Here is a 23,389-nt window from a genome sequence, read left to right on the forward strand (position 1 = left end):
TATTGAGTTTGAGTTGCATGTTTATGATGATCGTACGCGTACGTTTTCGTTGCCTTGGTTGGTATTCAAGATGAAAGCAGAAACCAGGAAATACGCTTGGTTGTTTGAAGAAGGAGAATGTTGTAGAGTTCTGCAGAATTTTTCTTTTCTTTTTATGTTGCTATTTATTGTTGAATACACCACTCGTATTGCTAACTAATGCTAAATGCGTATTACAGAAGTAGTACACAGTGGCACGAAATGGTTTCTCTTTTTTCTTTAATAATTTGTTTATCAGCAAAATTTCATTAAAACCGCTCACTCGGACCGATTTGCATTTTTCTGTCAATATGGATAATTAACCCTCTAATGCTTAAGCATGCCTCAAGGCACTCATCGCAATTTTCATTTCAAAAACTTTGAAAGCTTTTTAAAATAATTTCCGAACCATCTTTTGAGGCCAAGAACGAATCCAGCCAATATCGAATACTCTGTTCCAAAGTGAATCGTGTCTCAGACAGATCGTTCTGCATCGATCGAAACAATTAGTAGTTGGAGGGTGCAAGCTCTTTACTATAATGTGTGTGAGGCAAAACTTCCCAACCACTTCATTCTAAATAGTGTTGATGAAGTAATATAGTTTCATATTTGGCCCCATATTATTGCTCGCTTTAAACGAATCAGTTGCGTTCGGTACAGGCTCCTTTTGATGACCGGGCCAGATTTCAGCAGCTCACCCTTATATTCCCACCAAATACGGCATGGATATTTGGCTTTGGTGTCAATTCGGCTGTTTGGGCGGGCTTCACGTACGATCTCTTACGCTTCGGTTTATCATAATGGATCCATTTTTAATCGCAAGCAATGATTTGGAGCACAAATGGTTTTCTTTTATAGCGTTCAAACATCATTTTGGACATTCATATTTGGATTTCAAGGTATCTCGTCTTCAATTCGTATTTCCTTGCTTTTTCCTATTTCCCTGCTTTTGAATGAATCCTACTGCTCGCCAACGTTTTGAAATTGTTGCTTGAGTAGCTTTCAATGATTTTTTCAAGCTCTTGTTGAGTTTGACAACAACTATCTCCATGTAGTAATGCCTCCAACTCTTGGCTGGCCTGTGCGATTTTTGCCTTCCGTGTCAAAATCACCATTTCTGAACAGCACAAAAAAAATTAAACAAATTAAAGAAGTAAAGCAAAACTTCCCGCATGTGACGCTTTGTTGGTACACAATTTTACATTTTCGAAGCAAAAAAACGTTTTGTTTTCATTATAATGTTCAATAACTAAGAAAGAATAAATGACAGATATATAATTTATTAAAAACAAAAACCGCGTTCAAAAGATACACCATCTATTGTAAATTCTGCAGTGTTTCGGAGGAAGTTTTTAAAACTACATAATTTTGATTAAAGCTTTTGGTTATTGCACGTTCTCTGATGCTGCAAAGTAGTCAATTAAAGTCGTCACTATTAATGAGATACGTCACTGAAAGTAATGATCTAGCCCGTTTAATAGGTTGAAAGGTCCAGCAATCACTTCATGCTGTCCAAAGTCGGCGTTGGCACCACCACCATTTGTTAACTAACTCCACACTATGTCCTAGAAAGTAGCTATTGAGTATCCTAAAACTAAGATAAATTAATACAGCAGCTACTCTGTAAAGTTGACTACAAATAATCTTTTAGAATTCAAATTTCAAATAGACTACACTTTTGATTACCAAGAGATAGTAAAGTAACTATTAAATTGTTTACAGATTATTTGTGAGGGTAAAATAATTAAAACCACAAGTGAAATAAATAACAATAAGAGGGTGACATCATTTGGCACCACCAGAAGCCAGACATATTAATAGATAACTACAGATCACTGAAGTTTCCAATCTTTGGCATACTTCTGCTGTCACTTTTTATTCATTACTTAAACTGTCAAAAATAAGAAATCTAATTCGTTACACTATTTGTCGGCTTAAACATATAAAAAGAAAATGCCAAGAAATTCATGTACATTATTATCTGCAATATGATCATCTCTGATCATTGATAATAAATACTAGGCAAATACTGAAATTATACAAGCTCACGTCAAAACCAATATACAATAGCAGCAGCAAAAAAGAATTGTATGCCAAAGCTATTAACTTTTGTTGATTCTAAGAAGTTTTCTTTAGCATTACATTTGCAATAACTTACAAGCTATATGTACGAATAAAATAAATGTTCAATCATACGAGTATTTACAAAACGTCATTGTTTTACTGGGTACTATTGCTAGATCTAAGCACCAATGACGTGATCATCAGCAATTAATTCAATACGAGTATTTAAAGATTATGTATTGAAGTTTTTTTTTCTCTTCTTTTTATTAAATATCTGCTGACTCTAGTAATTGCATGTTGTGATGATGACGATCGCTTACAGTGCTACTGTTTGTCACGATCATGTATTTTTCTAAACAATTCTCTTGATGAGAACGTGTTTGTTTCTTTTATTCTTGTCTTTATTTTCCCTGTAAAGATTGGGGATCTTTTTTGTATAGTTGAGTTGAGTAGTGCATGCAAACTAGTAATTACGAATTATTGGTGTTATGACACCTTTTAGGTTTCATGTTGATGATGATGATGATCACTTTATGGTTTTTATAGACCGACATAATGACATCATTTACAGTAATAAAAACAGCTTAGAATTGATGTAATAATAGTTGATGAAGTGTTGATGTCATTAAAATTACAGCTATACATATATTTAATTGATTTAAATAATAGATTTATACAGGTAATTTCAGGTTTTGTAGATTCCAATAGCCGGAGACTGCAATGATGCAAGAGATTTTTAATAATTTAAGATTTAAATATGACTAATGGTCAATAGTTATAATAACAATTAAATTATTAGAACGATCACATATTGAATTTATTTACTAGTTTGTTTAATACTGCCCAAAGGGAAATATCTTAGAGATTTTGCAATGAAAATGGTCCTTCGATTCCCCAATATGAATAATAGGCTTTCATACTTGACTTGCTAGATATTGAAATTAAAATATTTGAAAACAATGATTTAATTCAACATTATTTACTATAAACATCTGCTTATATACAAAAAAAGTTAAGTAATTCAAAAATGACATAAATTCTTAACTAAAAAACCATCACATTCCCATTCTCACTACATTGACCTTTTTTTTTAAACAATATCGGCAATTTGTTTGCTTTGCATGCAATTTAGAAATTACATCAACTAAATACAATACAAACAGAAGAGTGAACAAAAATTTGCTCACTTTTGACTGATTGACATTTTGGCATTCGAAATATATCGCAACTTAAACTCAAACAAAACAATTTTAATTGCAAATCAGTGGTAAGAATGTTTAAATAGCATTTCCGGTATTTCCTAAATAGAAAATTTGTTTTTGTGCTTTTCAATTACTTTTATTTATTTACAAAAATGTACTCATACTCGTCGTTTATTATTTTATTTTAAGAATTGTTTTGGATTTGAATTTTTATTTTGCATTTCAACGTGTGTAAACTAGAGATTCTAATCGGTGAAAGTTTCCCGGGAATTCCCAGGAATATTTCCGAAATTTCTTTATATATTTTCTTCTTGAAGTTACTGTATTATTTATACACAGATAAAACAGATTCGATTATATTCATAGATTTGTTTGATACAAACAAATTCTGGGATACCCCAAGGCTCCAATATTTTCTTATCTGTCTAAATGACCTTATTCGTCAAACTTCCAAACCTATATTCATTCAGTTACAGACCAAGCCTGTCGGAGATTGGAGTAATGAAGCAAAATATGAGTGATTCCTTTAATGGGGACCTTGTGACAATCTCTGAATGGGGTCGCGCGAATAGGGTCGCTTTCAACGCTAGCAAGACTCAGTGTTGCATGCTGACAGAAAATGTGAACGTCATACTATGTTGCTTCATCTGTATTTACGGATGGTTTAAATATTATGGAATCAGACGCTCTTGATGTTCTAGGCATGAAGAAGCATTCAAGTGTCTCGGTTTTCTGAAACATTGTAGGAATTACTTCATTTCATCTGATCTCCTCACTATTTACACCACCTATATCCGACCGAAAATGGAATACAACTCCCAAGAATGGGCCGGAACTTCAAAGTCTATTTTGGAGCTTCTCGACCGCGTACAGAAGAGGAGGAAGGTGATTATTGGTGACAGTAGGGTATCCAACAGCCCACATTGCGCTGGAGCACCGACGAAATGTGGGCTGCGTTTCACTGCGTTTCGGTACTACAATGAAACGTGTTCTGATCAAATTAGGGAACTTGTTCCTGATACCCGCAGATTTTTACGTAATACACGTTTTTCATCCCTATGTGGTCGAAAGCTTTGCTTTGCAATGCGGTGGACCGAACAATAGGGAAAATTCGTTCTTTAGAGGTACTGCACATATGTGGAAAAGACTTCCCACTGAAGTCTTTCCTATAATTTTCAATGTCGGAAAGTTCAAATCAAACACTACTCCCTCTTTCCTTCCTCCCATAACTTATTTTCCTAGTTCCAACACAAAGCTTTGCATGGGTAGGGGTCCTGAGTGCTGGTCCAAGAAGAAAAAAAAAACAAATTTTTGTTTGCCACAACAGAAAAATTCAGACTGATTCATTTGATTAGCAATAAATTCGGTTATCGCAACCAAAACTATATTTTCCTTTGACAAAAACAGAAAAAAAAATTATTTAAATCCGGAAAATTAACTTTTCTATTAGGTCGACTAAATACAAATTTAAATTTTAAGTTCTTACAGGAATTATTAAGAGCTTCACATTTAGAGGAAATATTTGTTCTTTGGCTTAATTTAGTTCTAAATAGTGCCTTGGAGTTCTCAGGAATGAACATGTTTTTTTTAATATGTTTCGGGAATTGAAGAAGTCCGGGAAAATAGGAACCCTATTGTAAACAAATATGTGGGTATTTGTAGAGTATTTGTTTAACTCATACGATACAAAATTTTTAACACATTTTGTGTTTTGCTGTCTCTGGCTGCTTTTGGAACAATATTTTTGCATTTGTTTGCATTTCAACAGAAAACGATCAATAACTACAAATTTAAATAAATATTTTTTCAACTGTCTGCTAAATTGAATATAAAAATTATTTATTTATGTTTTTGCATGAATTTGTTGCTGTTGCTGATATTAAACGTATGTTATTTCATTAAACAAACATATAAAAGTGAAGGATTTAATGGTACATACAATTTATATCCGCATTGTGAAATGCATTCTCAATTATAAAGAAAATTAATACATTTTCAAACCCATTATTAACCAAAAAAAACCCTCTTTTCTTTACAGCCTCATTATAGAGCCCAATCTCAAAAAATCCCTCAATAATGGCAGCGTGGCCATTCACATAAAACGTGATGAACGTGTTGCTACTTTTGAGCCCATTGTCCTGGATGTAAATAATGTCACGATCTCAAATGTTCGCATAATAAGAGCATTGAATCAAACCAGTTTGGAGGAAGTGGAATTGGATTTCGATAGTGAATATGGTATGGATAATGGCACATTTGTGGTAACATTGTCGAAAGCAGTGGCCGAAGAAAAAGACTTAAAATTGGTATTGAGTATGGACTTTGTAAGCCAAATTACCGATACACTACAGGGAGTTTACAAGACTAGTTATGTAAATGTAGATACAGGAAAACAAGAGTAAGTATTATCTACAATATAATAATAGAAATTTCTAATTCAATTAATTTTAACAACCAATTTAATTACAGATGGATGATCAGCACCCAATTTTCTCCCATAGATGCCCGCAGAGCCTTCCCCTGCTTCGATCGTCCTGATATGAAAGCCAACTTTACTGTCAGTATTATAAGACCCACTAGAACTTCTATGGCTTTGTCAAATATGCCCGTTTATCATAGCTCGTAAGTTTTAAATTACTTCTTTAATATACATAAATAGAAATCCTTAAGTTAAATATTTGCTTAACCCATTTTAATATAGCATCCAACGTCCCGGTTTTACCCGTGATGATTTCATGACCACACCCAAAATGCCCACCTACCTCTTAGCTTTTATTGTGTCTAATTTAGTCAAGTCTCACTTTTCGGATCTTGATGCCAATCTAGTGCCTCGTGTGGAAATCTGGACTAGACCGGAAAATAAGGACATGACCCGTTATGCTTATTCCTTGGTGCGTAAATTTTTGCCCTATTATGAGGGTTATTTTGGTATTAAAAATCGTTTGCCCAAAATTGATTTGGTATCTGTGCCTGATTTTGGTTTTGGTGCCATGGAAAACTGGGGTCTAATAACTTTCAGGTATTTTTTTGACATTTAATACTTTAAATTTATAATTATTATTAACTTTCCTAAAACTTTCAGAGATTCTGCTCTTTTGGTGCCTGAAGATTTAGAAAAAGCCTCTTCCTCCGAGCACATGGAATATGTGGCTCAAATTGTGGCCCATGAATTGGCCCATCAATGGTTTGGCAATTTGGTTACGCCCAAATGGTGGAATGATTTGTGGCTTAAGGAGGGTTTCGCCTGCTATATAAGTTATATTGCTTTGAATAATGTCCATCCCGAATTTGAAATAATGGACACTTTTACTGTATTTGAGTTCAAAGAATCTATGCAACATGATTCCGATAATAGTTCTCATGCCATTTCGTTCGATGTGAAATCCACCAATGATATAAGACGCATATTTGATCCCATTACCTATTCCAAGAGCACCATATTGTTGAGAATGTTGAATTCCATAGTGGGCAATGAAGCTTTTAGAGATGCTACACAGGATCTTTTGAAAGCATTTGCCTATGAAAATGCCGATCGTAATGATTTGTGGGAATACATGACCAAACAGGGTCATTTGAAGAAAACCTTACCCGATGATATGGATATTAAGAGCATAATGGATACTTGGATCTCTAAGCCCGGCTATCCCGTGGTTTCTGTGGAAAGAAGAGATGCTGATTTGATTGTTACTCAGGAACGTTATCTCTTGCCCTCCAAAAATATGTCCGATGATAGTAAATGGATTGTACCGATTACCTACGAAACCGATGAACTGCACAAGGGTGACAGCATACCCACCCATTGGCTTATGGATAATGGCCATGAATTGGTTATTACCGATGCTTTTACCTCAGATAATAATTCCGAAAATGTGGTTTATTTGAATTTGAATAGACAGGGTTACTATAGAGTAAACTACGACATGACTTCTTGGTTGGCTTTGAAAAAGAAATTCTCTTCTTTGCCTCGCGTGACCAGAGCTCAACTTTTGGATGATTCTTTGCATTTGTCTCAGGCTGAATATTTATCTTACGATATTCCTTTGACATTCTTAATGGAAATTTTCACTGCCACTGACGATGAGCTGTTGTGGTCGGCAGCTCAACAGGGTTTGAATTATTTGATTCATATGTTAAATCGTGAGCCAGCTTATGAAACATTTAGGGTAAGTTATGGTGCTGGAAATTATGATTATTTATACATAATTGTAATTATTTATTTTTATTTGTAAATTCTAGGCCTTTATGAAATTTTTGGTAAGACCTGCCTTTGATCGTTATGGTTTACAAGAACCCGATAATGAGAGCCATATCCAGCTACAACATCGTGCTTTGGTGGCTAGATTGGCTTGTAAATTCAAATATGATCGTTGCTACAATGCTGCCCATATTAAGTACAGAGAATGGATGGCTGATCCTAAATCAAATCCGTAAGTAGCTCTGTAACTTTATAATTGAAATAGTAGTGTTAATGTGGTAAATGTGTCACCGGTGCTTCTTAAGAAGAGAGTTTATATTCAGTACAATTTAATTTACTTTTCTGGATTTTGTAGTACAATAGTTATACTCAATTCAAAATATTTCTATGTCTAGCCCCCTGTAACACGAAGTCTGTTTATATTTTAACTAATAGTTAGTCGGTTAAACATATTTTTGTATGAAAACTGTCAGTATAACTATTAGTTAAAACATAACCAGACTTCGTGTTACTGGGGGTAAGGCGAACATTTTTATAACTTCTAGTTAAAGTATATTTGATTCCTTTATATAAATTCTAAAATATCTTTATTGAATATTTGATAACAGTATCAATATTAAAATCACGAACTGAAATCAATCTCAAAAACGATTTAGATGTGATGAATTTTCATTCCGAATCATTTTTATATAAAAAAAAAACAAAAAAAATAAGCAGCTCTGCATTTGTTTACCTTAATTAATGTGAAAATTTAATTTCGATAATTTCCCTTTGAAACAAACCTTTTGCCGTTTTGGAATCGTTTTTGCATTTAAATCGTTTTTCATCACATACCTGATTATTAAATTTGTCTTTCTAAATACAGGCAAATCTCGGTATAACGAATCTCACTTTAACGAAAATCCGATTTAACGCACGGTCAAATTCGTAACATTGGCCACCTTATATAACGAACGTCCACCAAATTTTTATCATTGAAAACCTTATATAGCGAATATTTCGAAAATTGTACGCTCAATATAACGAACAGAAAGTATAAAAAACAGAAGTAGTAATGAATGTAAAAATAAGAAAATAAGTCGTTACAGTACCGTTTTCAATGGTTACTTTCTTTAATAATAGGTGCTGTATTTTTTTCTGTAGTGGTTTTAATTGCTTGTTTTTACAATATCGAATGAAAGATTTCGTTCGCATTCTAAGCAAAAGAAAACTGATTCGTTCACATTAATATGAAGTTAAGGAATCCAAAATCAGATTTCTTCCGCTTAGAATGCTAACGAAATCTTTCATTCGATATTGTGAAACAGGCTATAATTCACATGAATTAAATATGGAAAACCGTAAAAGAATTTCATTGAACGAAAAACTAAAAATTTAGATAAATGAATGAAATATGGAATAACAAAATTCTCAACATGTATTTTGAAGAAAATAAAAACAAACATTTTATCGTGACTAAGTTTTTTCTGTAAATTATCTTTACACAAATTAAGTGAAATCTTCAAAATCTGTTTTTTTTTAATGTTTGTCCGAGTTTAATTTTCTACAGGTTGAATCATTTTCAGAATCGAAATCCCTTACAATGAAGGCTTTATTAATCGTGGAAAATACACTAAGCCATCCTCCAGAAGAACAATTAGTAAAAAATACTAAAGATATACAAATTTGAACGATATTCTTGCCTCCTAATGTCACACCGGTCATCCAACTTAGGGATCAAAACGATATAGGTTTAAATTCCAAAATAGAAAAAGTTGTCCAAAATTAAAAAAAAATCATCTCGATATAACAAATTTTTCAATTAATGAATGGGCCTGGCAACATATCGTTCGTTATACCGGGGTTTGCCAGTATGTACCTTTATCGATTGTAACGGAAAGCTCATTAAATTAATATATGAGCCACTCTGTTAACTTGCGGTACTAAATTAAAATCCACCATTAAGCAAATAATTATGAATCACTCTGTAAATCAGCGGTACTAAAAACCCACCAATTTACAGTTTTCACCACGACTGATAGAAATAAACTAAGCAACAACAAATTCAACACTAATTTGTTGGCTTCAAACCAGGCATGGGAAAGCTGGCTGGCTTGGGCAATCTTTGTCTTCCGTATCAAAATCAACACTTCTGCACCGAACAAACCATATCTCGCACGTTGAAACCAATAGGACACATTAACCATAAACTTTGGTGAGCAATGGGTGTACTTCAGCGGCACTCTTTTTCAAATTAAAGAAGTAAAGCAAAGCTTCCCGCATATAACGCTTTGTTGGCACAAAATTCGATTTTTCGAATCAAAATTACATATAAGTTATTAAAAACAAAACCCCCTTCAAAAGATACACTATCTATTGTGAATCACGAATTTTTAAGTCATACTCGCCTACGCAAACTAAAGTTGGATAAAGGTGAAAAAATTGTGTATTTTTTACATAAAATTAATTGTTTAACAGTATTTTCTATAGAAATTCTTGATAATCTAGAGATTATCTTGTGTGCAACAGTTTTTTTTTATTTTTTTATTGTATTTTAGGAATGAAAGAAATACTATATACTAAAAAATAAATTGATTCCACATTTTCCATCTCTGAAATATATTAATCAAATTCACCACTCATACTCTTAAATCCAACATACTATTACTTCCTCAACACTATCAATAAATACATAATTTGACAAAGAACTGGTATATGCCCGGCTAGCTCAGTCGGTAGAGCATGAGACTCTTAATCTCAGGGTCGTGGGTTCGAGCCCCACGTTGGGCGCAGTTACTTTTTTTTAATTTTTCATTAACTAAATTTTATATTTATTTTTTTTTATTTCATTTCAGTATTACACCCAATATGAAACCCACAATTTATTGCACTGCTTTGGCTGAAGGTTCATTCCAGGAATGGTATTTCGCCTATAAACAATACAAGCGTACAACAAGTGCCTCTGAAAAGGAACAAATTTTATCATCATTGGGTTGCACCACCAAGCCATGGTTGTTGTCTAAGTAAGTTTTTAAATTCGGATTTATTTATTCATATGAAAAAAAAATATATTTTACAATTTAAACAAAAATAAAAAAAATAAAGAAGGTTCTACCGAGATTTGAACTCGGATCGCTGGATTCAAAGTCCAGAGTGCTAACCATTACACCATAGAACCGCATGTTTTAACAGCGGCCAAAATACAGTTTCATACTTAACCCTTGTCTAACGGTTACTTTTCTAATTACTTGCAGATATTTAAATATGACCATTAACCCCACATCAGGCATATTGAAACAAGATGGTGCCCGTGCTTTTAAGGCAGTGGCGGAAAATCCCATAGGTTTTGAAATTGCTTTCGATTTCTTGCAAACGAATATTAAAGATATATCGGAATAGTAAGTTAAATTTTAATTTATAAAAAAAAATTTAAATCGTTTAAAAATAAATCATTAATATTTTTAGTTTCGGCGATGGCTTTTCAACTTTAAGCTCCATGATCAAATCCATAACCACCTATATGAGCAAAGACTATCACAAAGAACAATTGGAACGTTTTAGAGATAAGTCACAGAAACTGGGCTTGAAATCGGTGGTTACAGCCATTGATTTGGCCATGGAACAAGTAAACAATAATATTTACTGGCGTAATCGTTCCTATTACAGTCTGAAGGGCTTTTTGGAGGATATAGTACGTGAATTCCAAATCAATATATTCTAAGTCTTGAACAATGACATTGAACTAGTTTTAAAAAACAGTTAAAAAACGATCTATTTATTATAAGTTTTCAAAATTTTCAAATGTTTGCAAATTTAAAAAAAAAAACTCAAATTGTTTTATAACTATGTAAAATAGAACAAGTAAAACAATTTCCCAGATATTCTCATTACTTTTGGGGATTAGGGAAGGGGTTTTGTTATATTTTGTTTATAATGTATTTGTTTTATTTGCAAACAAAGTGATATAATTTTAGTTTATTTTAACAAATTTTAGTATTGAGCTTTTAAGCTAAATATTTTTTTAAAAAATTTTATTATCATTTTTTTTAGTTTTTCTATAAATTATTTATTTTCGTTTTTATGTTCAGTTTTTCATTTTATGTTTGTCATTATCATTTTGTTTAATTTTATATTTTAAGTATTGTTCCTATATATTAAATTAAAATTAATATTAAGAACTAAGAAAGAATAAATGTCTGTCATTCCTTCGTTTACAAATTTATCTGCGAGAGAATTTGTTCACTGGCAAGGAACACAATCACATTACAATAAAACAACATAAAACAACAACACACAGAATAAAATGCTGCTGATGTAAAATGTTAATAGTTTTTAAGTGAAATTCAAAATAAAATTTCTTTTGAAATTTAACTAATTAAAGAAAATTGTGTGAAATTAATTAAATTAAAAACGAAAAAAATAACTTAAAATAACAACCAAAAATATAAACTACTTAAATACATATTCAAGAAATCAATACTAACTGCCGACAACTATTAAGTAATTAAAATTATAATTAAACGAAAAAAAACAACAACTTTAACTAAATAAGTTAAGATTATTAAATATTAAAATAACGACTAAACATACATTATATTACATTATAATTAAGCACAATTGCCTAAAAAACAATTTGTTTTACTTTTTTTTATTATTTAGAATATAAAATTTGGCTTTTTCTATTAATTTTTCTTTTGTAAATATTATCCTATATGTTCGGCTTAAAATATAACTTTTATACATAAAAAATATAAATTTAAAAAAAAAATAGCATAAAGAAAGGCAGCCTTATGAAAATACGTGAAAACTAATATATAAATATTATAAAAAAAACTGAGTGTCCTTAAAAGAATTTCACAAGAAGCAACTTGTCTTAATGATGAATATTAGATTTAGAAGTATTGTGAACGAGCTACTACAGATGAATATTATTTTTTAAATCTTTATCGAGCGAGTATAAAATTAAGCAAATGCCTCATTTTAATTTGTCAGTTTTTTTTTAGCTTTTATGCACATTTATGTTTATACAAATATGAAATAAACTAAATATTAATGAATACGATAATTATTTAAGTCAATCATACATAAATTACATACATACATACGTATAAATATTATTTTTACAAAACAATAAAAATAACAAATAAGAATTACTCATAAAACCTTTGTAACATTATAAATTACATTTGAATATAATGAAAATAAGAATTAAACATAATTATTACATTAAATGTTTTTAATTGTATCGTGTACTTGAAGTAGTAGTTGAAAAATTTTATTTAAATAAAAATTTAAAAAAAAAAGTGAAAAAGAAATGTGGTGTTTTATTTAATTATTAGAAAGAACCAGAACAATTTTATGAATTATGATTAGGTTTTTTTATATAAAAATAAAAATCAAAACTCAAAGTTTTTTGAAAAATCAAACCTTTTGCAAAAGTTTGATAAATTTCAATAGATTTAAAAAGTTATTTTTGAATCAATGCACATTGGAAAACAAATTTATTCGGGCTGGCATATATTTTATATATGTTTATGAAAGAAAACTTAACGTAAATACATGTAAATTTAAATTTAGCTCATAAACTTGGCCAATTTTGAAGAAACATTTCTGATTTATCTAAGCGTGTTTAGACAATTAATATTGAAAAAAAACCAATTGAAATTAAAAAATCCAAATTAATATTTAGAAAATACAAATTTAAAATCAGAACATTAAACTAATATTGAAAAAACCCATTGAAATTATTAAGAGAACATAAATTGAAAATTAATAATTGTAATTGAGAAAATCAATAATTAATTTTTCTTCAACATTAAATTGGATTTTTTTATTTCAAATCAATATCAAGGATTTCTCAATTTCAATTAGCTTTTTCTCAATTACAATTATTAATTTTCAATTTATGTTCTCTTAATAATAATTTCAATGGGTTTTTTTTTTCAATATTAGTTTGATGTTCTGATTCTAAATTTGTATTTTCTAAATATTAATTTGGATTTTTTAATTTCAATTGGTTTTTTTTGTCAATATTAATTTGCTTTTCAGAATTAAAATTTGTATTTTCTCAAAATTAAATATAAATTTGGAATTTCGCAATTTCAACTTTACAAACAATAAAAATGTTTTTGCTGATAATTAAAATTGAAAAACAAATTTGATAAATATTTTATTTTTGTTGGTATAAAATCAAAAAAGCTTCAATTATTAAAAATTCCAATAGGGTATTTTTAATTTGTGTAATTTGTTTGAGGTGTTCAAATAACACATTTGACAAAGTATGCAAATAGCCCGGCTAGCTCAGTCGGTAGAGCATGAGACTCTTAATCTCAGGGTCGTGGGTTCGAGCCCCACGTTGGGCGAGTTTTTTTTTGTATACTTTTATTATTAGTAATAAGCAGTACATATTCTAAAATTTCAATATAAAAAAATTTCCAAATTATCCGTTCCAAAATTATTCTTCCAATTTAATTTTAATTAATTTTTAAAAAATCACAATTATTATTTTTACTATTTTTTTTTTAGTTTTTGATCTCAAATTTAATACTGCGGAAAATATGTGTCAGATCTTTTAAACGCTTTATTTAGTTCGTTGACATTTGAAAAAAGGACAACATATCGCTTAACTGGTAAAATTGTGAAAAATTGTTGAAACATTTGTCAATAAACTTTAAATAAATTTTCTTAACCAGTATTGAATAGTGACCAGAATTGCTTAAAGGTGGCAATTTATACTTAAGAAGTTTTATTGTTAGGCAGATTAATTAATAATTGCTTTAATAACATAAAATTTCAATTTGATTTATTCTTAATAACCGAGTTGTTCTGCTGTGGCTGAAATATTTCCACCGTAATGCTACTTTGCCAACTGAATATCTGTAGCTAGAACCGAAAAAATCTTTGGATATAATGGAATTATATTATAAGAAACAAATATTGAATTAAAATACCGGTAAATTGCTATTAAGATTTTTTTTTGAAAAGTTTTAGATTAATTTTGTATTAAAAAAATCATGTGAATAAAAAGATTATATAATCTCCTCCCTGGAATGCAAAAAGTCTGTAAAATTTGGAACCCTATTTATAATGTATTAATTTAAACTAATTACATTAAATAATTCTGTGTAAAAATTTAAAAAACTTATAATTTTTGCCAAAAATTACAAAAGTACTTTTTTACATTAAAAAAAATTAGAAGTGGAACATAAAACTTTAGCAAATTGTCTACATTACAGTCTTTAATGAGAGAATAAAAATGTTTAGAAAATATAATATGTTTACTATAATAATACTTAAATTTTATTATAAAATTAATTCTCCTATAATAAACAAATATAGAACACATTTATATGAAATTCAAAACTTATACAGCACAAAATACCTTTGTTCGGCTTTTTGACTCCTTTAAATTTGTATTTTCAACATTAAATATTTGCATTTTATTTAATTTTTATATTTTAGCTTTTAAACACTTTTTACACAACACCCATATATACACTGATGCAAGCAACAACAAAATCAAACTATTATAACGGGACTTTATTTTTTTCATCTCTTTGCATATTTATTAACAAATATGATGATGCTAATAAGAAATTGCTTTGCATTTTATTTTCCCAACTGAATTTTCACTATTTAAAGCTACATTTTCAAAAATATTTCTATACACCTGTAAACTACAACACTTATTTTATACATTTCACTTAAATTTATAATTATATTTTAACTTTAACTAATTTTAATTAATTTTTTAATGGCATCACACAGAAATCACGTGTTAAATCAACGCGGCTTGTAAATAAACTGCCTTATCATCATTTGTTTGTGTGTTTGTTGTATATGGTGTGGTGATGGTAAATTTGCAGTAGTGGTGTTTATCAATGGGGTTTCGTATAGTGGGGTGGGTGTCTTAGCTAATTTTAGTTAGTTCACCTAAAAGGTGTGTTGAAAACAGTGGAATGTAGTGGTTTATTGTTTAACGTAATGTTTTTTGTATGGTGAATATTGATTGTATGATGTGGTTGGTATGTATGTCTTAACGGCGGTGAGTTTTTATATTAATTTAGGTGCCATGGTGCCAACTGCCCGGCTAGCTCAGTCGGTAGAGCATGAGACTCTTAATCTCAGGGTCGTGGGTTCGAGCCCCACGTTGGGCGAATACATTTTTTTTCAATTTATAAAACGAAATTAAGCAACATTTTTGTTCAGTGTCTGGTTATCGTTCTTCGTAGCGAAAGAAAAAATGCTGCATGCATACTTACTTTTTCGTAATTCTTTGAAACTGTTAAGTGAAATAATTAATGTTTTATATTTATTATATACTAGGATCACCTAGTGCCGAAATTCAACCACTTTTAAAACACTGTTTACAACTTTTATATTGTGCACATCTAGAGAAAAAAACCTTTTAAACCATATATGTTTTATCAATATTGGTGGACCACTCAAATGTTTTTTAATAATGCCCAATGCTGTTTTGTTGGACGGAGTACGGGGAGTTTGAAAAAATAGCTTCTCTTCCTTCATAGAATCACGGCCCTATGGTACACCACTTAATTAATATTTTTTCATCGAAGTTGAAAAATTCTTCAAATCTTTACTGTCGGTCTCTTGAACTTGTTTGTGGAAGTTGTATTGTGCTCACTCCTTATATATTATTTATTTGATTCCATGACATTTAGAATTTCTTCATTCAAAATTTCATTAAGATCCCCATCCATCCCTCTCTATAATGCTCAAAGTATTGCAGAAAATTTATGAAATATTGAATTTATTTTTATTGAATCTCAGATACAAAAAAGAGAAGGTAACCTCCAGGTTCTACCGAGATTTGAACTCGGATCGCTGGATTCAAAGTCCAGAGTGCTAACCATTACACCATAGAACCTCTTGAGGAAGCAAAATAACTCAACGCTAAATAAAACGAAACTGGCACTAAAAAGATATTGAAAGATATTTAAAATAAAAATCTCGTAAATTATAAGCCAGTCTAAAATTTAGACTCTAAATCATTGGTAGGGTTTCATATTCATATTCAAACAACCCGAATGTGAACAAAAGAGCGTAAAAATACACACAATTCATTCAGTTTCTTGATGTTGTTGTGGATATTTTATTTTTTACCCAAAAGAGCACACAAATTAAATGCCTCTTTTTGCCTACCAATGCTCTAAACGAATATCGCTCTGGATATTTTGCTATTGAAATTAATTACATCATTTTATATAATCCGCCAAATTCAAGTTTTAAACCATTTTCCCAGTATTCTTCATACAAATGCTTACGATTCTGAAGGCTTCGTTTTATTAAATGAGGCCTTTTAAAGGCCTGTTTTCACGATGTCGTACGAAAAATTATTCGAACAAATTTGTATGAAAACTATTCGAAATTTTTTTTTTTTAAAACTGAGAGTTTTTCATACAAATTTTATCGACTCATTTTTCTTTCTACATCGTGGAACAGGTAGTTATAAATACGTAAATTTAGAAAACTACGGTAATGAATTCAATTTTCTTTTTAATTTCAAAAAATTGTTCTTGAATAATGTATAAAAAATTTTAATTTGTTTATGGAATTACTTATATTCAAAATAAAGCATAAAATAATTTAAAAAAAAAATTACTGAAGGTTCTACCGAGATTTGAACTCGGATCGCTGGATTCAAAGTCCAGAGTGCTAACCATTACACCATAGAACCTGTTCTCCAATAAATGCCAAAATCGTTATTTGAAAATCAGCTCACAATTGCAGGGGGAATATTGGAGAAAATGGAGGTAAAATTCAAGATTGGGAAAAGAAAGGTGAATTTTATTCGACAAGTAGGCACAAGAGTATTGGTGTGTATCTATGTGGTTTAATAATAATCAGGGCTGCAATTTTCATGCACTAAATAAAAAATTAATCTAACTAAAACTAATTTCTGTTCATTTGCTGTGAGGTCTCTTTTAATGCCCTCCTTTTTGAATCGTTATTTCAACAGTAATATGAATTTTCAGACAGTGATTATTAATTATAGTTGTTGATCTATTTATTTTAAACAACATCTTTCTAAGATATTTCTTTTAGACTTAATGTTTTTTTAACAAATGGAAGAGTTCGTCAAAATTTTGGAGACATGCGCTTAATGTTTGAATTAATGTTTTATATAAAGGTACTAATAACTAATTTAATATTTAGATTTTTGTATGAAATCAACTAACAACATCAATATCTATCTTCTGTATAAATTTCAACTTATTCCAATTACTTTTTCATCTCGAAAACCACATTTGAGACCATTTTCGTATAGAAATGCATCGTATATTGTCATCAAAAAGGTATTACATACAGTACAAGCGATTTTCGCGACTAATTAAAAACCCGACCTATCGCGAAAATTCAGAACCAAATTAGTATTGAAAAACTTTATGTAATTTTAAAAATTAGAATTGTTTTTATTTTAACATATTTACATTTAAAACCTTTTTAAAGAAATTAGAAATTTTGAGTTGTTTTTTATAGTGCTCTTGGCTGTCGGCTTATCATTTTTCAAAACCCATTGTATGAATATGTTTATCGATGGTATACAATCGTCCACTTTAATTTTGTTTTCCTCCGATTCCGTATCTGATAATTTCATTTGCTCCTCATTACTTCTCCATGAAATTGTTCTTGAATACAGTGTTTATGTCAGCATTCGTTAAAAGATGTTCCGTACCAAATTGAGCTACATGTGTACCAATAGTTGAAAGATCTTCGTTTTCTTTCTGAATTATATTTTGTAAAATATTCACTCCATTTACCGAATTCGTGCAAGGCGTTCCAGGATATTCGGATATTGGAAATCGATATTTTATCCCAAGACGTAGCTAGAATCTGAACTGCATTTTTGAGATTGAAGTTTTTTAGTTTGAGCTCCGAATTTGTTCCCTTCCCACCAAGCGATAATGGGTAGTGGCTTTATTCAAGTCAAAAATAATCAATTTTTCTTTTTAAATTGGGTTGTATTTATTTTGAGTTGATACTGTTTTGTTGATAAAATTTGTTTTACTTTATGATTTTAATTCGAAATGTGACTCTTTTTATAATAAAATTTTTAAAATTTGTTTGGAGTTGCGACCCTTTCAACAAATTTAACTCTTTTTAAATTTTGAATTAATGCCCACTTGTTGATCAAGTGCGATATGTATAAATTTGTCATCTTAAGGGAATCACCTTAATGTTGTATTACAATTTACATATTTATATATGGATGTACTTAATTATGTCTTTTATTTCAATTTATAATGTGATTTCATTTCATTGCTCATATTATATGTGTCATTTCAATCAATGTCTGTTTAAATTTAGATTTATTAAAGTAAAAAAAAGTAGTGGTAAAATTAAACATGATTCTTATATTAAATCAAATCAAAAATTTGTGCGTTTCTGCTGATGGATCGCAAAATATTTATTTATATTATATAGATCATACATGTAATCTACCTTGCCAACAAATATAAAAGTTTACACCGCCTAATGTTGTGTTTTCTATTAGTCTGCCTAGATAGAAATTACAGTAGAAACCCTAACGATTTGTCACTTCAATCTTCAGAAATTTTGGAAAATGTAGGAGAAATTAAATTATAATTAATGCATTCATTTTCCATTGTAAAAAATATTATAAAAATAAATACCAAAAATAAATTTTGGTATTTACCAGGTTCTACCGAGATTTGAACTCGGATCGCTGGATTCAAAGTCCAGAGTGCTAACCATTACACCATAGAACCGTTTAAAAATTTGGCGGCAAATATCAAAATTCCACACAATCTGCTCTTAATGAAGAAGATCAGTCATGAGGTCAAGGTGAAATTTTTAATATTTATTATTTTTAATCTATTTATAATAAAAATAAAAACAATTTTATCACTTTCATTGAAGTATCTTACGGATTATACTAACATTTCTTTTTATAAATACAGATGTATTTATATACAACCAGGGATGGAACATGAAATTTTAGTTGTTATTTAAATAATTCCTTTTCATATTTAGTTTTTTATTTTAGTTTATAATTTTGTAAAATTATATATAATTTCTAAATTAATTAATAAAAAAATAATTTAGACACTTGACATACCGCCCCCTATAGACTTCTCCCAGATCCCTTGTAAACATCATATATTTAAATCCACATTGTTCGCTAGAGATCTTGAGCCTAAAACTCGGTACTCTGTTCGATTTCACGTGAAAAAATATCCAAATTCATATAAAAAAAAAATATCAGTGAAATAGCTGTGAAAATGTTTCCATAAATTTTTATGGTGAAATATTGTTGCTACTACAGGCGCGAATCCAGAGGGTGAAAAAAGGAAGTCCACCTGCCCAAAACCGTAAAGTTTTAAGTTTTGGCGTTAAATTTCAAACGTTGCTAATCGTCAAAAAAACAACGTTTTACAAAAAAAAAACGAAACAACGATTTCCATCATGAATATTGAATTAATGCTGATGTTTGCAACGCCCACATTTATTAGTCCAACACCCACCTTAATTTAACAATGTCCATCCAATCATCTGGCTGGCTGTCCATCTTTACATTGTATAGGTCGCAATTTTGAAGTCATTTCGATAAAATATTGAAACTGGTGGAAATCGGCCCATTACTTCATCAAGCCCCCATACAAATGTCCTCTCAAAATAGAACGTTTTTGTCATAAATGACTGATTTATAATGTTATTCAAACAAATTTCTTCACAAATTAGTTTTATATAAAAGGAAATCACATCTAAAATTCCCATATTAGGCCCACTTACGAGAATCACTTCAACGAGCATAAATATTTTAATAATGTTGGTATCTATATAAAATTCATTTTTGTCTTGTCATTATTTTCTATGATATTATATTATGCACAAGAGTTCAGCTTGCGTTGGCATAACTGACCCACTAAGAATTAGTCCTTCAGAGGCACTGAACACTATACTGCACCTTGTTCCAATAGACCTTCCCAAAATGGCCACCTCTACCTGCAGCTCAGCGATGCTTAACGCATCTGGATGTTGGAGATGGAGAACATACAGTGGTTGACAAACATATGGAATATTTGGAAACTTTTCCAAATATTCCATATGTAGCCCAAAATTTAAAATATTTTTTTAAAATAATTTTTTTTTTAGTATTTTACTTGCACAGAAAAAAAAATTCATAATTGGAATGAATTTTGTAATAAATATTATTAATCGAACTTGACTTTTTTTCCCAAACTTATTTCATTGTAAATAAGAACATGTTCATAAATATTATAAAATTTTACATTGCGGAAATTTTTGCTTTTTTTACTTAATTTTTTTAATAAATTGCATTATAATTGTATTATATAATGAATTAGTGCAAGAATATTTGCATGATAGCCATATATTGGCCAATATTTTAAGATAAAAATGAGAATATCTGAAACTTAAAAATTATCATTAAACATAATAAAACATTCATAAATATAAAGCCATTTCATCCTCTTAAATCAATTTAATAATTTTCGAGCTTTTTATATCATTTTGTAGCTGAAAATCATAAAAAAACTAAAAATTTTCCATGAAAAATTTCAAACATTTTTGAACAACATAAAAATAAAAATGAAATTGAAATTATATTTTTCAAGCCTTCTAGATTTTATTTCAAAACATAAAATATTAAAAAAATCATACTATTTAAGAAATTATTTATATATGTTATGAATTGAAATCAATGCATTCGAATCATAATATTTATGTTGAAACTTTTTTCTGTGTGTATAGTTTTATTTATATAAATTAACTGAAAAACAAACAACATAATTAATTATATTCTGAAAAAAGGGAACAAAATTAAAAATATTCAGTATTTCGCTACTGACAAAACAATGGAAACTTTTAAACTGCTAACTTTTCAAAGTTAACGAAAATGGCTAAAGTTAAGATTTGTGAAGACTTAAAAAATAAAATAATTAACGATTTTAAAGCTAGTTTAAAACAAAAAAGTATCTGTGACAAATATTCAATAAATAAATCAGCAGTTTCAAAAATTATAAAGAAATTTCGTGAGACCGGTTCTGTAAAAACTCAACATTTAGGTGGAAGACCTCGTAAGACTACTCCTAGACAAGATAAGAAATTCCCAAAAATAACTCCTCGAGAGGTTGTTAATAGCCTAAAATTAGAAATAAGTACCCGAACAGTTAGTCGCAGGGCAAATAAGGCTGGTCTTGCTTGCTATCGTCCTGGCTTCAAAATGAATGTAGAGCTTTTCAGGCTGAAATTTTTCCGATAATGTATAGTAGACATTTTAGTATATATTGCAATGTAAATGACACTTCATCTGACGAGTGGTGTGGTCTTGTCAAAACGGGGTTCTTTCAACTCTACTTGACTATTCGCGCTCAGGGAACTACAACGTAAACCAAGCAACCAAATAAAATTCAACACAAATAAGTTTCATATAGAAAGAAATCTCGTGACTGAAATTGATGACGATCGGTCCATCATTGGTTTTTTTCCCACCACTGTATATAACATATATATGGATAGATAGTAGGGTATTCAATTAATCGGATTTCTGATTTAATCGGTTATTCGAGCAAATAATTAATCGAGGTTTAGATTTAATCGGTTAATTTTTAATTATTCGATTAACCGAATAATTTCCATTTTAATTTTTAATTAAAAAGAAAAGCAAGAATTTTGTGTACTTAACATTTCAACAAAACAATAAATAAACATGTGAGTTTTTTAGGATTTTAGGAAGATATTGTGATATGATCTTTTAAAAAAGACTATAATTTAAATAATTTCTTTTTAAACGATTTGTTTTAGTTTTAATAAAACTTGACTTGAAATAACTCTCTCACTGATTGTAGATATTGGAGAAATCGAAAGTAAGGCATGATAAAGAATATCCAATTTTTCAGTTCTTTTTTAGTTTTTTCTAAGCATATAAAATCCTCCATCATACCATGGGAGTCCTTTTTGGATTTTTTTTAGATTTTGAATACTTTCTTTCTTTAATTTGTGATAAAAGACTCGTTTCTGTAATGCCTTCAGTTTCGTCTATTACAATGTTGTCCTCCGATTCATTAGGACAAAGTTCATCATAGAATATTCTAGAAAAAAGGGTAATTTCCAAATTCCTTAGTGTCAGTTTTCGTACTATACTTCAAAAAACTATTTTTAGAAGGGAATTTTCACATTTTCACTATATTTCTATATGAAGTGCCAAAAAAAATAAATTTCGGTTAATCGACACAAATTAATCGGTTTATTTGTTATTTGAAAATCGTCAATTTTGAATTATTCGAACAGTTAACCGACCAATATTAATCGGTTAACCGATTAACGGTTAATCGATTGAATACCCTAATAGATAGACAGATAATTAAATCGACAGCTAAGTGTCTCTGCAATTAACACTTGTAGACAGAATTTATTTTTTTGCTCTTGATTATGGTTTTTATTGCTATTTTGTTTTTTCAATAATTTATAAATAATGTCACACAAAAACAACTAGGGAGGAGGGAGGTGGCAAAAACTACTTAATAGACAGACACTTTATTACAATAGATAAATTGCTTGTGCAAATTACAATGTTAACAATAACGCTCAGAGAATCTTTAATGTAAATATTGATAATAGAAAGAAAAAAATGTGAGGGGAATATTCTATACCAATCAGTTTTGCTCAATACAGCAAAACAAAATCATTGCATTCATTAATTCAAGTTCCAGCTATTATTTTCTTGCCTTTGAATATTTTATTTGAAATAAGGCCAATTTCTAATGAAATAAGTAGCTTAAAAAAAGATCTTACAAAGTTTCTCAAATCACCCCTATTTAATTTCGAAATTAAATATAATAAAATTTCACTTTCAAAAAGAAATAATTCTTTTATAGATATGTTTTCAAAGGCATTGCCAAATTAAACTAAAATAAACCCCAATCAA

General features: G+C 29.6%; 1 protein-coding gene and 7 non-coding genes across 13 annotated transcripts in view; 4 read left to right on the forward strand and 4 right to left on the reverse strand.

The window, feature by feature from the left end:
- The window catches only part of LOC135964143 (aminopeptidase N), a 327,697-nt gene extending 314,924 nt beyond the window's left edge, over positions 1-12,773 (forward strand). For all 6 annotated transcript variants that reach the window (XM_065516233.1, XM_065516234.1, XM_065516235.1 and 3 more), the window contains 8 exons: positions 5,323-5,682; positions 5,754-5,906; positions 5,986-6,303; positions 6,367-7,447; positions 7,521-7,711; positions 10,314-10,481; positions 10,713-10,856; positions 10,924-12,773. In XM_065516233.1, coding sequence (XP_065372305.1) covers positions 5,323-5,682; positions 5,754-5,906; positions 5,986-6,303; positions 6,367-7,447; positions 7,521-7,711; positions 10,314-10,481; positions 10,713-10,856; positions 10,924-11,179 — 2,671 coding nt within the window. In that variant the 3' untranslated portion in view covers positions 11,180-12,773. The remainder of the gene's footprint in view (positions 1-5,322; positions 5,683-5,753; positions 5,907-5,985; positions 6,304-6,366; positions 7,448-7,520; positions 7,712-10,313; positions 10,482-10,712; positions 10,857-10,923) is intronic.
- Positions 10,176-10,248, forward strand: TRNAK-CUU (transfer RNA lysine (anticodon CUU)). The gene has a single exon. It is a non-coding gene; the product is annotated as a tRNA-Lys (tRNA).
- Positions 10,565-10,636, reverse strand: TRNAQ-UUG (transfer RNA glutamine (anticodon UUG)). The gene has a single exon. It is a non-coding gene; the product is annotated as a tRNA-Gln (tRNA).
- Positions 12,774-13,747: 974 nt separating the features above from the next.
- Positions 13,748-13,820, forward strand: TRNAK-CUU (transfer RNA lysine (anticodon CUU)). The gene has a single exon. It is a non-coding gene; the product is annotated as a tRNA-Lys (tRNA).
- A 1,721-nt stretch (positions 13,821-15,541) lies between these two features.
- On the forward strand, positions 15,542-15,614 carry TRNAK-CUU (transfer RNA lysine (anticodon CUU)). Its single transcript has one exon. It is a non-coding gene; the product is annotated as a tRNA-Lys (tRNA).
- A 659-nt stretch (positions 15,615-16,273) lies between these two features.
- On the reverse strand, positions 16,274-16,345 carry TRNAQ-UUG (transfer RNA glutamine (anticodon UUG)). The gene has a single exon. It is a non-coding gene; the product is annotated as a tRNA-Gln (tRNA).
- Positions 16,346-17,083: 738 nt separating this feature from the next.
- TRNAQ-UUG (transfer RNA glutamine (anticodon UUG)) lies at positions 17,084-17,155 on the reverse strand. Its single transcript has one exon. It is a non-coding gene; the product is annotated as a tRNA-Gln (tRNA).
- A 1,981-nt stretch (positions 17,156-19,136) lies between these two features.
- Positions 19,137-19,208, reverse strand: TRNAQ-UUG (transfer RNA glutamine (anticodon UUG)). Its single transcript has one exon. It is a non-coding gene; the product is annotated as a tRNA-Gln (tRNA).
- Between the last annotated feature and the right edge of the window lie 4,181 nt (positions 19,209-23,389).

Source organism: Calliphora vicina, chromosome 1 (assembly GCF_958450345.1).
Source record: "Calliphora vicina chromosome 1, idCalVici1.1, whole genome shotgun sequence".
Taxonomy (NCBI): domain Eukaryota; kingdom Metazoa; phylum Arthropoda; class Insecta; order Diptera; family Calliphoridae; genus Calliphora; species Calliphora vicina.